Source organism: Poecilia formosa, unplaced genomic scaffold (assembly GCF_000485575.1).
Source record: "Poecilia formosa unplaced genomic scaffold, Poecilia_formosa-5.1.2 Scaffold55, whole genome shotgun sequence".
NCBI classification, from domain to species: domain Eukaryota; kingdom Metazoa; phylum Chordata; class Actinopteri; order Cyprinodontiformes; family Poeciliidae; genus Poecilia; species Poecilia formosa.
In genome coordinates, this window is record NW_006799994.1 from 1611331 (window position 1) to 1626215 (window position 14885).

General features: G+C 43.0%; 1 protein-coding gene across 2 annotated transcripts in view; it reads left to right on the forward strand.

Annotated features, from left to right (window-relative positions):
* Window positions 1-14885, forward strand: part of mical3a (microtubule associated monooxygenase, calponin and LIM domain containing 3a) — a 98874-nt gene that overhangs the window by 61986 nt on the left and 22003 nt on the right. For both annotated transcript variants that reach the window (XM_016672044.1, XM_016672042.1), the window contains exons 26-39: window positions 755-868; window positions 1785-1971; window positions 2976-3076; window positions 3188-3278; window positions 6336-6531; window positions 7185-7441; window positions 7694-7786; window positions 9084-9215; window positions 9600-9662; window positions 11499-11573; window positions 12067-12180; window positions 12502-12581; window positions 12654-14472; window positions 14555-14649. In XM_016672044.1, the coding sequence (XP_016527530.1) occupies window positions 755-868; window positions 1785-1971; window positions 2976-3076; window positions 3188-3278; window positions 6336-6531; window positions 7185-7441; window positions 7694-7786; window positions 9084-9215; window positions 9600-9662; window positions 11499-11573; window positions 12067-12180; window positions 12502-12581; window positions 12654-14472; window positions 14555-14649 (3417 nt within the window). The remainder of the gene's footprint in view (window positions 1-754; window positions 869-1784; window positions 1972-2975; window positions 3077-3187; window positions 3279-6335; window positions 6532-7184; window positions 7442-7693; window positions 7787-9083; window positions 9216-9599; window positions 9663-11498; window positions 11574-12066; window positions 12181-12501; window positions 12582-12653; window positions 14473-14554; window positions 14650-14885) is intronic.

Below are 14885 nucleotides of genomic sequence, written 5' to 3' on the forward strand. Positions count from 1 at the left end.
GTGCTAAACTAAGTTCCAGTAGGACTTGGTACTGACCCACACTGTTAAAAGTACCGATACCTGGTAACCATGGCAACACCAGCAAAACAACCTGACCTGATCCCTACAAAGAATCTATGGGCTGACAAGACATCAGAACCAAAACGCTACAGCTTCCTGAGCAGCTCAGCAGGCCGGCCCACATGCTGCGCTGCATAGATCCAAAAGGAGCCCAGACCGAGTCCTGAAGGCAGATACTGTCTGCAGATGATCCATTTTGCTTGTGCACTTTTTTCTGCCACATTTTCCTTCCACTCAACTTTCCTTTAATGTGGATACAGTGTCTGTGAACAGACAGCTTCCCCAGCAATGACTTCCTGTTGGTTATACCATAACATTTCACATTAGTAATCCTTACTTTAAGTCTTTTTCATGTACATTTTTAGTTTTCTGAGAAGCTGAATTTGCTGATTTCTTTGCCATGATGATTAAAACTGACAGAAATACAAGCTGGTGATTTATCACTTTGTGTGAAGGAGTTCAGTGGGGTTTGGGTTTGTTGTCATGAGCTGAGTTTTGTTTGCAGCTTGTTCAGTGAGGCGGCTGTAGCTCTTCTTAACGCTTGGTCAGTCAAGCATGGAAACAGCTCTGTCGTGTGAAACTGCCTTTTCTCCCTCTGCTCTTACACACACCTTTTCCCTTTTGTTCTCCGTGTCCCATTCCTGTCCTTCAGTCATTTCTAATGTTTCTTCACTGTCTCTCATGCTGCTGCTAGCACTTGGTGAGGATGTACACAGGGGGAGTTAGCAGCCTGGCTGAGCAGCTAGCCGGCCAGCTTCAGTCTCAGGAAGAGTCCAAACCCACACATGAACCAGAAAGGAGGGATTTGGTAAGCATGTTGTCTGTAGGGTAGAAAGCACCGAAGCAATCCTTTGTGCTTAATCAGCTGACTCTGATTATTACAGATCATCCACCCACAGTTTGATTGTTCTTCTTTATTATTTAGAAAGGCATAAATACTCAAAAGCATTGAACCCCATACGTTTTGTAATCTGAGCTGTTTTGGCAAAAAGCACATATGGAAGATCTGGAACAGACAATTTATGGCTAAACAGTGACAAGAATCAATAAAAATTAATGAATTGTGTCAGGATGTCAAAGCTTTTGTCTTTATGTTGTGTCGTTTAGGAAATAAAACGTTTGAAAAACATGTCAGAGCAGATTTTTTTTTTTTTTTTTTTCAAATGTCTTTCACAATTTAGTATCTGATTCCCAATTCAGTGACTCCTTATTACTTTGGGATGATCTGCCAGAAAACTGCAAGGCCCTCATCAATGAGTTCTACATCTCCTGAATCCTGACAGATTCCTGTGTTTCCATGTGTGATCTGAGTAGAAAGAATGAAAACTGAGGGAGTAAGCATGAGTTGTTCAGACGAGCAACACTTTTAAAAAGTTGGAGAGACACACTGTAGCATCAGAAGAAATCTATCATTGAAATCCGTTATGAAAATGAAATATGAGCATAAAGCGACCAAAAACTTGAAGAGGGACTTTATGAAAATGGTAAAAGATATGAACAAGCAGAGATACAGAAATAGTTGAAGGATATTACTTCATTTTAAAGTTTTAATGGTGTCTCTAGGTGAAAGTATATGGAAGTATTTACTTTTGATTGTTGCATTTCATTTAGAAAGGACATAAATGCTCAAAGATTGTATAAAAAGGGTTGAGCTCATAATAACCTGGCTTTCCCTTTTGTTCTGCGTTTGCATCTAAACGCTGACTCGACTGTTTTCCTCGCAGGGTTCTCTCAGGAAAGAGTTCCCCGTCAACATCGGCGGCAGCGACGTCTGCTTCTTCTGCCGGAAGCGAGTCTACGTCATGGAGAGGCTGAGCGCGGAGGGGAAGTTCTTCCACCGCAGCTGCTTCAAATGCGACTACTGCGGGACAACGCTGCGACTTTCCTCCTACGCATTTGATGTGGAGGACGGTGAGGCCGACACTGGAGGAGCATCATGCTGTTATTTTACATGCACACACACAAGGCTCCTCGGCTTGAGTGTTACTGAACCAGTTTGAAACATTTCAGCTGCTGGGTGAAATAAAATGAACCTTTTTTTTCCTGACAACAAAATTACCCCAACAATCAGAATGATAACAGGAGATAAACTGTAACTCTGCTGCCCTCTAGTGTCAGGTTGAACCACGTGTGTTTGTGAACAAACTCCTTTTTAAATCACAGATTTTTTTTAAGTTAACAATTTAACTGGTGAATAGTTTCAAAACTTTTTTTTTTTTTCATATAATGTATCCTGTATGACTTTTCCAAAAAATAACTGATAATGTAGTGTTGCATAAAATGTTTATTTTCTTATTTAAGAAAGTAATGTAAGTACTGTATTTTTTAACGTATTTCTAATATTTCATAAAATAAGCTTAAGTGGTAAAATGAAAAACCGCAGAATGTGCCAATTTTTTTTAATGCAAATAATAAATGAAATAATTGATTTCTTAAATAATCACCAGCTGTAGCTCTAGTTTAAATTACACCAAAGTTTTTAGTTTTATGTCCTTTTTTCTGTTTGTTTTTCCGTCTAATAGTTATTTTTCAGTTGAATTGTTCAATGAACTCTGGAATTATAGCAAGTGTGCTGACACTTTTTCTTTAATCTAACTTTTAACAATGATAAATGAGGACATTTGTAGTTTGTCAGGGTTTGCAGAGTGTGCTCTCGCCCTGAACCTGCCGGCCCTGTGACCGCAGACCTTCTCGCTCTAAGGTTCCCATTGTTCAGACGGACAGGCAGCAGATTGTTGGGTGAGACAGAGTAGCTGTTTCTCACTGTTTTCTGTGGGATTTCTGCCCACTGAGGGTCTGAGCTGAAACACAAAGACGCTTCTCTTTTATTTTAATTTGCACACACACTCCACCTTCTGGATGATTCTGTTTCATTTGATTATATTTTCTGTTCTGTTTTTCTTTTTTTCTTCCAGGGAAATTTTACTGCAAGCCTCACTACTGTTACCGGCTGTCTGGTTACGCCCAGAGGAAGAGGCCGGCTCCTTCTCCTTCTCCTGCTCCAGTCTCAGCTAAGGTGCCTCTATTTATTTATTTATTTTTTTTACGCAGATTAATGCGTCTTCCTTACAAAATCAGACAGTTGTTGCAATGTGGTTTGAGCAATCGCACGTTTTCTGGATCGCAGGAAAACCAGACGCCCCTAACTCCGATTCAGACCGTGGACGGCCCCAGCAGGGCGGCGGCGGCGGCTCCCTCGGCCGAGATCCCGCCCTCAGGTACCAGATTTTCCTCTGTAGATGTGGTGGCTGTGTCCCGCCGTCTGGCCGTGGGGGTGGGAGTCCCTCTGCGCGCCCTCCGCCGCTCCCTGTCCTGGACTTGTCACCAGGTGGCGCTCAACCCCTTAGATTCTCCCTTCCTTTGCACCTACTGCATCTACCTCTTCTGCTGTTTCACTGTCAACGTCCTTCTGAACCTCCTCTAGCATGAAACCTCCTTTTGATTTGATCTCACTCTGTTTTAGTCTCTGCTCACTAATTTAAGGGAGATTTCGTAGATTTAAGGATTACTAACAGAACTGGATGTGTTCATGTTGGTCTTTTTTTTCTGGTTAATTTATTCCTGAAGACGCATCACCCATGTCTCCTTTTGCCAATTTAGGATTTGTAATTGGCAGAGGAAGTTAGGTAGAGGTCTTGCAGTAAAATCGTAGAGTTGAATGGCGCATCATGAATCTTTTTCTCTTGGCTTAGAAATTCAGATGAGCTGATCAGGATTCCTGCTGATCAGCTCTTCAACTATCAGCTGCTTGTGGTTTCCTGCCTGTTTGTATGAAGATCCAAGCCAAGAGTCCCTGTTTGGTGTTTGTAACCTTTTACTAGCCTGTGACTGCTCTTTTTTTAGCTCTACCTCCTCCTTGTGTGATGTGTTTCCTTTCATGCCTGCTGTGTGATCTTCTCTTTTCTCTGTAAGCTGTTCTGCACCTAAACTTTACCCACCGTGCTGTAATGAAGTGCCTGTATCAGTGCTTTGTGAGCTTTACCTTTCCCCCCTCCTACTGGAGCATCTTAAAACTGGAGGCTTTATTAGTGCTGGAAGCTGTGCCCTCTGATTGGCTGATTTTTATCCCTCTGTTCTCGTTTCAAAGCTTTGTTTTTTCTCAGTGCAGCACAACATTTCTGCATGTTAAATAGGACTAGATGCAGCTAAATAATGGACACTTTGCTGAAAATATACAGAATATAAACAAAAATATCGTTCAGGTTTGTGCAAACTTTGTGCTATGCGTTTTATCATAATTAAAGGATTAATTTAAATGTTTGATTATTTACTTGCTTCTTAAAGTTTAAACTATTGAAAGTTATCAAGCATTGTTTATATATATAAATGGATAAAAACTGATTTTTTTTTACATTTTAGGTACATTTAGATAACGTAAAGTGCTTGTAAATAAAATAACAATAAAAATGGTAGTTTAGTTTAATATTGGTGTTCAGATATAAAGAACTCATGACATTTAACCTTTAAAGTAGCTGCATTATGGTATAATAACGTATTACAAATTATTATCTTAAGTCGTTTAGATATAGCTTAGAGTGTAAGATATTTTACATCAGTTGTTATATTTTATTCACATCATTTGAAAACAAAGTCCTTGGGTTATTTTGACCCCTGGTCAGGGCCGGGTTTAGAAGGATGTTGGCCCTGAGCTGCAGCCATATTTGGTGCCCCGTCCGTAAAAAAGCTAAAATATTTTATTAATGTCTGTATATCAGCAGTTTTGTTCCTAAAACGATGGGCTATAATTTACCTGAATAGTATTTACATGTTGTATGAAGTGCAATATTTGCTAAACATTTGTATTTATTTTAGCCATTTCCTGATTTCTGAAGATCAGCACATCTCCCCTGTTTGAACATGTTCTCTTGTCTTTCCCCTTTTGAAGAGTTCTGCACAGAAATGGAATCTTTTGTGACCAGATATTTTTACCCCAGAAAAACAGGAATTTCCTGACTAACAGTCAATTATTTATATTCACTTCTCCATATGAAATTATTGGGGAAATTTGATTCATTTAGTGATGAAGTGTTTCTTAAGTCTTTTTCAATGTAACACAATAAAAATTAAAACCAGATAAAAGAGGAATATGAAAATAATTCCAGTTTATTGGCAATAGTTTAATTTTAGTAATATTTACTTAAAATAAATTAATTTGATGTTAATGATTGTAAGAATTAAACAAGTAACCAACAATGAATAAACTTAGTACAAGGCTCAACACAAAATTAAACATCCCAGGAAAAAAACCCTGAAATACAACAAAATCAGAGATGGTCAGAAAACGGATAATGAGGGATTTAATATGAAAGACTCTTTGTGTTGCACCATTTCCTGGATTCTCAGTTGATTGGGTTGTAATCCCACATAATGATTGGAGGCATCAAAATCTTGTTTTAGTTCAGAATTCACTCACACTTTGTGTGATCTGAACAGTTTTAAGGTTTGCTTTTCAGGATGGGATTAAGGAAAGGCACCAGCCTTGTGTATGAAACTGTAGCATAACATAAGATTACATGTTTGTTTTTATTGTTTGCTGTAGGAATATAATCTAATCCAATAAATTCAAAAGCGAAATTGGTGTGTCCTTGTCGGTTTGTCCTAACGTTGGTGTGAACTGCTTGAATGGAGATCAGGTGTAAAAAACCTGGAGACCAGGACTGAAATGATTAGTCCAGTTATTCATGATTAATTGGTTATTGAGATAATCGTCAACTAATTTGGTAATTTATTAATCGTTAACTGGAATATTCAGTCTGAAAAAGGCCATTTACTGAAAAAAAAAACATGTTCAGGGGAGTAGTTAAAATAAAACTGTACAGGAATTCATTCTGAATTTAAAATAAAAATGTTTTTGTTTGTAAATATGTTTTAGGCAAAACTCCAGTTTTAGTTTCACTCAGTTCAGATTTAATAAAGGAATGCTGTTATTGAATTTTAATCAATAAAACATTTTCTTCTTATTTAAGAGGAATTGAATTATTTATTTCTCATATTTCTAAAGTTTAAAAAAGGCATAAGGAGTTAGATGAAAAATCAATGTGCCATTTTTTAACTCTGATTCATTGATTAGTCATTAGAATAATCAATAGATTAATCAGTTACCAGAATGTTGTTAGTTGCAGCTCTGCTGGAAACAGGTCCAGCATGGAGTCGGTCCTGCATGGCGCCTGAACTCCTCTCCTGCATCCAGTCGATTCTCAGCCGTGTATTTTTTGCTCTTTTTCTTCCTCCGGCTCGTTTCCACCCTGGGGTCTGCGTTTAACGCCGGGCCGCAGCACCGGAGGTCAACGGCGTGCAGGAGCCCAGCATGGCCAAACGTCTCCGTGGAACCCCGGAGCGGATCGAGCTGGAGAACTACCGCCTGTCCCTGCAGCGGGAGGAGGAGCTGGAGGAGGTGCCGGAGGAGACGCTGGCCGAGCACAACCTGAGCAGCGTGCTGGACAAGGCCACCGACGTCGACTTGGGCTCCAGGTCAGATCCTGTGAACGAAAGCGTTAATTCACGCTGTTTTAAAGCCATTTATGTCTTTTTTATACGCTGTGAATTTTAGGTTTCTGCAGTTTGAACATCATTTCCTTCTCTGTTTCTCTGTGGGGATAGTCTCCGGTTTCTTACAAACGTAATCTGAACTCCACTCTCTCTGCACAGGAAAAACTAATATAAGCATTTAATATCAGTTGATGTTGATAACTATTAATATTGATAATTATTGATTAGTTTTTTTTGTTTAAAATACCTGAAATACTGACACACTGTTGACATTTACTTTCTGTTTTATCCACAGTTTTCACTCGATGCCGTTGTTTTTTATTTTTAAGCAGTTATGAGGCATGAGGGCGGAACATGAAACTGAGTCCTGCACAAGTTAGGTTGTTGCTAGGCAACCGAAGACTGAGTTAGTTGATGCCACCCACCTCGCTTAATGAGAGGTTGAGCAGATAAATCCTGTCCTCTGCCTACATCTCCCAGAATGCTGTTGGGTTCAGTGAATATTCTTTATATTGAATATTCTATCAGATGTACCGTCTATCAATTGTCTATCGTGATATTGTTATTGATGAATTCTCCTTTTCTTTTGTTTTGGTTTGTAATTTTTGTGCTTTGCTTCTTTATTTTCTTAACAGTAGCTCTGAGTCTGACATGGAGGAAGAGGATGAGCAGGAGGAAGAGGCGGAGGCAGAGGAGCAGCCGGCCAGCCCGTCGGACCTCGGCGGCGTTCCCTGGAAGGAGGCCGTGGAGCTCCACGCCAAACTGCGAGGCGGTGAGCTGGAGGACGAAGCTCTGGCTGATGCTGCCAGCAGGGATGGAGACGTGGAGGAAGACGAGGAAGAAGAGGAGGAGGAGGAGGGCGAGGAGGAAGATGAGGAAGAATCCAGTGATGGTGATTTTTTTTTTATTATTTGGTCGTTTTTTCTAGTCTAATCCTATTTTTATGTATGTTTACATCCTGTTCACACTGTTGTCAAGACAACCCACAGCTCCACCTGCTGTTTGTCAAAAGAAGTGTTTTGTTTAAATGTCGCCTTCATCACTGTCCTTATCCTATTACTTTGTCTTCACCCTTCCTCCTCCTCATCCTCATCCTATGTGTGTATGTGTACTGTTTTGGGTGTTTGTCTCCCCCTGCTGTCAGAGGGGGATTACTGCCCCTGGGACAGAGAGCTGCAGTCAGGTCTGTGGCTGGAGAAGCACCTCACTGATGAAGAGGATGTTGGTAAATTCAAAGGTAGCAACAGAAGTGCTTGCGGTGGCGTTTGCAGAAAGCTGACATAACTCTGGCTGATTTCAGTTTCTAAGCTTCTCTACTCTAGGAGCTCCGTTTCTGTTGCTGTGTTTTTGTTTTTGTCGTGGTTTGTTGGTTGAAGTTTTTCCATTTCTGTAAAATTAAAAACTAGGCATGGGTCGGTTAACAGCATCAGAACCGCTAAAACTTTCTGTCAGAACTGTAGCAGAGACACCTGAGAGGGTCGTAATGCAGCACAGCCTCTTCCCCACGTGTTACTGCGCACAGCAGCTCAGCTGGCTGAAAGAAAAATTCACAACCTTTTTGTCACTCAGACAGGAAAACTCCCTTTAGCAACTTGATGAGCAGCTGTTTTAAAACAGCAGTTGGCTACAAACGATATGTCTTAAGCTGTTCTTAAAGAGACAGAGACCAATTTCAGGCTTTGTTGCAAAGTCAGACTTCCTGTAAGTTGTTTTGATATTTGCAGTATTTCCATAACAACTGAAGCTCACATAGTTACTGTGCTAAAAAATGAGACTACATGCCTGGAAAATGCATAATACTTTAAACTCTGAAATATCACTTTTACTGATTTATTGCCTCTTTCAGCACAAATGGCTGTAAACACACATCTGTAATTTAGACTTTATTGCAGTTAAGCAGAAAAGAAGAGCTGTAGACAAGTTTGAGCTGATTTTACTCAATAATATAATGCTAAAAAATCAATCATTTCAAAAAGCCTCAACAACGCCTGACTGCAGCCGTTTTCTCACAGGTTTAAACGTCACTGTGTCATAATATTTTAGCACCAGTGGGAATAATTGTTGGTTTTCCTTTGATAAATCAACTAATTACATTTGGTTTGACCTTTTTTGGTGAATCCATAAGATTTTGACTCAGACCGGCCCATGCCTACTGCAGACCATTTAACCTGCTTATTAAAGCCTATTTTTATTTTTATTTATTTTTATTATTAATCTAATAAACTCCACAGATTCCTCAGGCGCTGCTGTTATGATTTGTTATTGGTTGGCAGCATTGCTGTGTATTCAACAAACGTGCATTTCTTTTTAACTCGTAATTTTCTTATTTTTTAGTGTTTTTGCAGCGTATGAATGCATGCAGACTTCCTGTAACTCTTCCATTCGGAGATCGTTCTGCCCACTCAGTGACTCTTTCTTCCTTTTCTCTCTTTTCATTTCTTGTCTGTTTTCCCTCCTTTTTCCTTGTTTTTCCTCTTGTTCGCCTTCCTGTCCAATCGTGCGTCTCGTTACTGAAAAACACGACAAACGTTTAGCCAGGAACATACAGCTCCAGCAGCTCCTCCAGCCGGTGGATCCCAGCGCCATTCCGAGTTTGGCGAGAGCGCGGCGGGGTTCTGACCCGGACGGCCCGGTGGGTTCTGAGCCCACTCTGCCCCCCTCCACAGGTAACCCGCCCGGAGGCGCCGTCGTCCGGACATGTTGAGGATCTGATCTCATCGTGGCGGTTCTGTTTGAACATCTGTGTGTGACGGGGGGGGTCCGCCCTCCACTAACCCACCTGCTATTTTTAACCATCTCTGATTTTGTTTTATGTTTTTTTCTGGAATGTTTAATTTTGTGTTGAGCCTTTTTCATGTTTCATCCAGAGTTGCTGTGTAACGTTCTCCAGCCTCGTCCCAGTGCACCATGTAACCCCCCCATCTGTTCCGTTGATATTTTTGGTTCTGCTTTGTTCTGTTGTGTTCTGCTCGGTTCTTTTCCCATGTGTCTAATTGCTTTGCCGTTATTTCCCCCGCCATCTTTCTGTTGTTCTTCTGGTTTGAGCGTAGCTCCCGCCCACACATCCACCCGACACGAGGCAGTGAGGGTCTGGTTGGAGTCGTTGTCTGGAGGTAGCACAGACCTGAACGGGGATTTGTGTTTTTATCCGTCTGTCGGCTGGCCTTTCCCTGCAGCATGCAGAAAAGCTCATGAGCATGCATGCAGCCTGCAGCACCGCAGCCAGCCATCAGACCAGCATCTGTTTCTCACCAAGCTTCTCATTTCACCCGTTGCCTTCTAGAAACAAGCTTTCTCTGGCTTCATGTGCGTTTATTTCACAGAATGAGCTGCTGAGCTCTGGAAACGTTTCCGATGTCTACAGATGTGTTCAGCTTCGTCACATTTTGTTACATTACAACAAACAACAAGGATTTTACTGGGATTTGATGAACAGATGTTTATACATTAATATACATGTTAATAGTGATGAATTGATTATTGGAGTAATCATTAACTAATTCAGTAATCAAATAATTATTAACTGGAGTATACAGATAGTTTTCTGAAAGAACAACACAGTCAGAGCAATAATAAAATACAGTTTCTGCATTTAAAATGAAAAGCCTTCATCTGTAAATCTGTTCTACCCAGAGTGGCAGTTTTAGCTTCACCTGGTTTAAATTTTGGGAAATCTCCTCTTAAGCACCTTTTGCTGTATAATTATTAACTGGTTAGGAGAAAAAACAACCTTTAGATCATCGCTGCTCTGTGTTGATGTTCAGTCCAGCAGAAAGCGCTGAGCTGTTCATGTTTGATGTTAGAAGGATTTTTTGGTGCATCTGTTGCTCCGCCTGATCAAGAGTTCACTAAAGGAGCGCTGCTATTGAAGTTCAGGTAATAAAATGTTTATTTCCTTATTTACAAAGGAACTGAATTATTAGTTTATTTGCATATCTTAATGTATCTTTAATATTGTATAAAAAAGGCTTAAGTGGTCAAATGAAAAAATCTGCTGAATGTGTTAATTTTTTAATCTAACTTATTGTCAGGATAATTTGTTAGTAAAACATCCATTAGCTGGAGCCCTGTTAAAAGTTAGTCTGTCTCATAGCATCCCAATAAAATTCATGAAAGTTTGAGTGACACAATGTGAAGTTTGAGGGATATGAATATTTTTGCAGAGCCTCTGTATGTTTACTTATGCAGGATTTATTTCTATCAGACATAGCTGTGATGGTTCAGGTATTTGCAGACTAACTCCTCTTGAACATGCATAACTTATTGGTGTGAAACTGGTGAAGTTTCCTTTAATCTGCATGAATGACTGAAAAAGTCGCCGTACTGATGCACAGTTCAGTCAGATCAGACTCGCTACAACGACTCTTTCCTTTCCTGTGCATCCACGCATTCATGTGAACAGACTTAGTTTAGTGATGACTGGAGGAGTGGTTGGACTGAATTATTGCATGAAATGCTTATTTTTTGTTTTCTTGCTTCAGGTTTGTTTGGGGAAAGCAGCTTTTCCTGTAATCTGCTGCTTTTTAACAGTTTAGTTTCTGCTTCTGCTTGGATCAAACATAATGGACGTCTGCATGCATCTTCATCACTAAGTTCACTCTGGTTTTCTTTTGTTCATGTATTACAGATGACAGACCATTACTGTCATCTGTGCACTAAACCTTTCTGTAGCACATCAGTTTCCTAGTGCCGAATGGAGTTAAATGGATTCTGGCTTTGAAACCTATTCATGATTTTTCAATGATTTATTCATTTATTTTTTTAAGTTTTTTTTTTGTTTGTTTTGTTCAAATTGATCCCAATATCTTTGGAGCAACAAACTTTCAGAGAAAAGTTGATTCAGACTCTTAGGCTGTCAGGGAATTGGAAAAAGTTCTCACCCATTATTGACCTCAGACAGTCTGCAGCGGCCAGGTTATTCATTTCTCTCCGTTTTGGTTTCATACCAGAACCGTGTGAGGATGAAGAGCTGGAAGCTGAAGCTGACAGTCCGGACATGGAGCCCGGCACGGAGCTGGACCAAGGTAAAGAGAATCAAACATTCATCTGTTCTTCATATATCAGAATTATAAAAAGAAGGTTATGTATTATAATATTATTGCTTGTTGAGCAAAAGCATGAAGATACAGTAGAAACCAGATAGTTACATTCTTGACAGAATAAAAATGTTTTTTTTGTAAGACAGTGAGAAAACATTTAGATGTCCTTTTATTCTGCATATGTGAATATCTGCCATCCATCCATCCATTTTCTGTACATCCTTGTCCCTACTGGGGTCAGGAGGGGTGCTGGTGACCCAGAGGCCGGGTCACCCTGGACAGGTCGCCAGTCTGTCGCAGAGATATCTGTGCAAATAATCACAGAAACATGAAAAGTTTCCCAACTTATTCTACATAAGCTGCAGTAAAAGTTGAGTTTGTTCCTTCACAGCAGCCTCCCTGTTGAATGTGATTGGTCAGATAAATTCAGTCAGTATTTCATTCTCCTCAGTGATTTCATGTAACTCCGTTTGTCCAGATGACATTCCTTCGGATGCAGAAGCTGAGGCTCGGCTGCAGCAGTCGGAGCAAAACGAAGCTCCTCCAGAGGAAAACCAGGACACAGAAAGTCTGGGGAGAGACTCGAGTTTTGGTACAAAACACAAGCTGTTCAGTCAAGCTGGTATTTTAGGAGATATTTTACAGAAGTATTATACATCACTGAAGCTTTTCTGTATTTTTCACTGTTTGGGGGATGCTAGCTAGGTGATTTCATCAGGGGGTTTTTTCAGGGTTTTCAGAGTAAATGGGGCTGAACGCAGATTTCTATTTGTAAATAAACGCCTATAAAACATTGTTTTCCTTTTGTTTTAAAGTTATGAGCTGCTTTTGTGTCTGTTAGCTCCATCCAGTTAAAATAGTTTATTTGTGTGGAGGTAATGGATGATGGGTTTCATTCTTGCTGTGACTTTAGACCCAGCCAGCTCCAGCTCACTGCTGAAGGACGACGTCGTTCTTTCTCCCCTCAAGCCGCCGGCTGAGCCTGTCAGCCCGGTAAGAAATTCTACTTACACAACGTTAAAATTATGTTTTTTTCAGGAACTCTAACGTTCCCTGCTCCTGCAGGTGAAATCTCCCGGCATCCGTTTCTTCCCGGATCCCTTCTTACCGGAGGAAGAGAAGACAGCTGTGCCCCCGGCTGTCAGGAGCCAAATCAGCCCTTCATCCGTTTCATTTTCCGCTCCCATCCCGTCTCCCGTTCCTACCGTCACGCTCCCCTCCGCCTCTTCCCCTCCTGTCTCGCCCGCCGCCTCTCCGCTGAAGCCAGCTGACCAGTCGCCCGTCAAGTCGCCGCTCGGCTCCCCGATTCGCTCCCAGCCCATCTCGCTCCCGGAGACACGCGCGCCTAAATCCCCGGTCTTCCCCCACCGCTCCATCTGCCCCCTGACAGGAAACCCCCTTTCCCCGATCTGCGCCCAGCCTTTGCCCTGCCAGGAAGCCTCCTCACCTCTGACCTCTGACTCCCCCGTCAGGACGCAGCCCGTCAGCTCAACGCCCGAGCCGCTCAGGTCCGCCGACTCCTCCATCGAGGAAAACGCCTCGAAAAAGTCAGACATCATCGAGGAGTTCTGGCTGAAGAGTGCAGAGATCCGGAAGAGCCTCGGCCTCTCTCCTTTAGATCGCAGCAGTAAAATCCTGGAGAAGACCCCGATACCGGACCCGACCCCCGTGAAGCCGCTGTCCACCGGGGAGCCGAAGCCGGCGTTCACCGGCCGCACCGTCATTCGCAGACTCAACATCACCCTGGAGGGTCAAGTCATCACGCCGATCGCTCCCGCTGCGGCCAAGAGCGACACAAACCTAACGGCGAACGGCGACAGCTGCCGCACGTCGGACTCCACCCTGCTCACCCCGCCCTCCAGTCCGCCACCGCCCGTTCCCGCCAACCAGTCTCCGGCAGTGCTCAGGCAGAAGAGACATCAGGCGTCTTGGAGCAACGGAACGGAAAAGCTTCCAGCCGACGCTCCGGTTCCTGCGCCCAGGACGCAGCTGAGTCCCGTCCCCGCGCCCAGGAAGCCGTCGTCCCCTGAGGCGGCGCCACAGACCGCCCCGGTGGTGATAATGAGGGAGAAGAAGAAGCAGCCTCGGCCGGCTGAGGTGAGGAAATCGTTTGTGGAGACGGTTGAGGAGATTCCTTTTGCCGACGATGTGGAGGAGACGTACGATGAGCGCACGGCAGAAACGAGCCAGAACAAGAGTCAGGCGCCGCCCGCCATCAAGCCACCGCTGCACCTGGCGTTAGCCATGGAGAACGGAAAGCCGAACATCCCAGTAATCCCAGTTTCCAAATCCCAGAGGGCCACTCGGTTTTCCCCAGAGGCCAAGGAGATCGCAGAGGAGAGAATCAGAGCAAGAGAGAAGTCTGTGAAGAGCCAAGCTCTCAAAGACGCCATGGCCAAGCAGCTGAACAAAATGAAAGAGTCCGACCCAAACAGGAGCGACTCCCCTAAGCTGGCCTGGAGCGCCACTCCGGATTCAGCTGGAAAGGCCAAAAAGTCACCCGGATCTCCCAAAACGTCGGCCGTGAAGGCGCTGGAGTCGAAGAAAGAGTCTGTTCCTGAGCGTTTCTTCAGCAGCAACAAGAGTCTGGACAGCTCAGTGGCGTCGTCAGAGGGATCGTCAACGGGCAAGAGCAAGAAGCGGAGCTCCCTCTTCTCACCCCGCAAGAACAAGAAGGAGAAGAAAGCCAAAAACGACGGCAGCCGGCACTCTGGCGCCGAGGAGACGCCGCCCAAACATAAGTCGCTCTGGAAGGCCGTGTTCTCTGGATACAAAAAGGACAAGAAGAAGAAGGACAACAAGTCGTGTCCGAGCACGCCGTCGTCCAGCTCCACCACCCAGGACTCGGGGAAGAAGAGGACGTCACCTCTGGGGAAAAGCTCAGGTCAGATCCACGTTCAGAAGTCCAGTGTTTCTGAAGGTTTGTATCCTGGAGGTTCATGTTTTCTTCTCTCTGCGTTGGACAGACTTCAAGACTCGGAGGAACCTGAGCTTTTCCGAGGACTCGGACCTGTCCTGTGATGATGTTCTGGAGAGATCGTCCCAGAAATCAAAGGCAGACGTGAGTAAAGTTTCACAAATCAGCTCCGTCTGCCAAGCCAGGAAGCCTCAGGCGGCAGAGCGTTTACACAGAACCACGACGGCACAGCGCCTGACCGAAGCGTTCACACTGAAGTCTGCAAACAAATAACTTTAATCAGGGGCGGATCTAGAAAAATATTTATGGGGTGGCAAGAGGGGGGCAGGGATTTTTTAGGGGTGGCAGTATATATATATATATATATATATATATATATA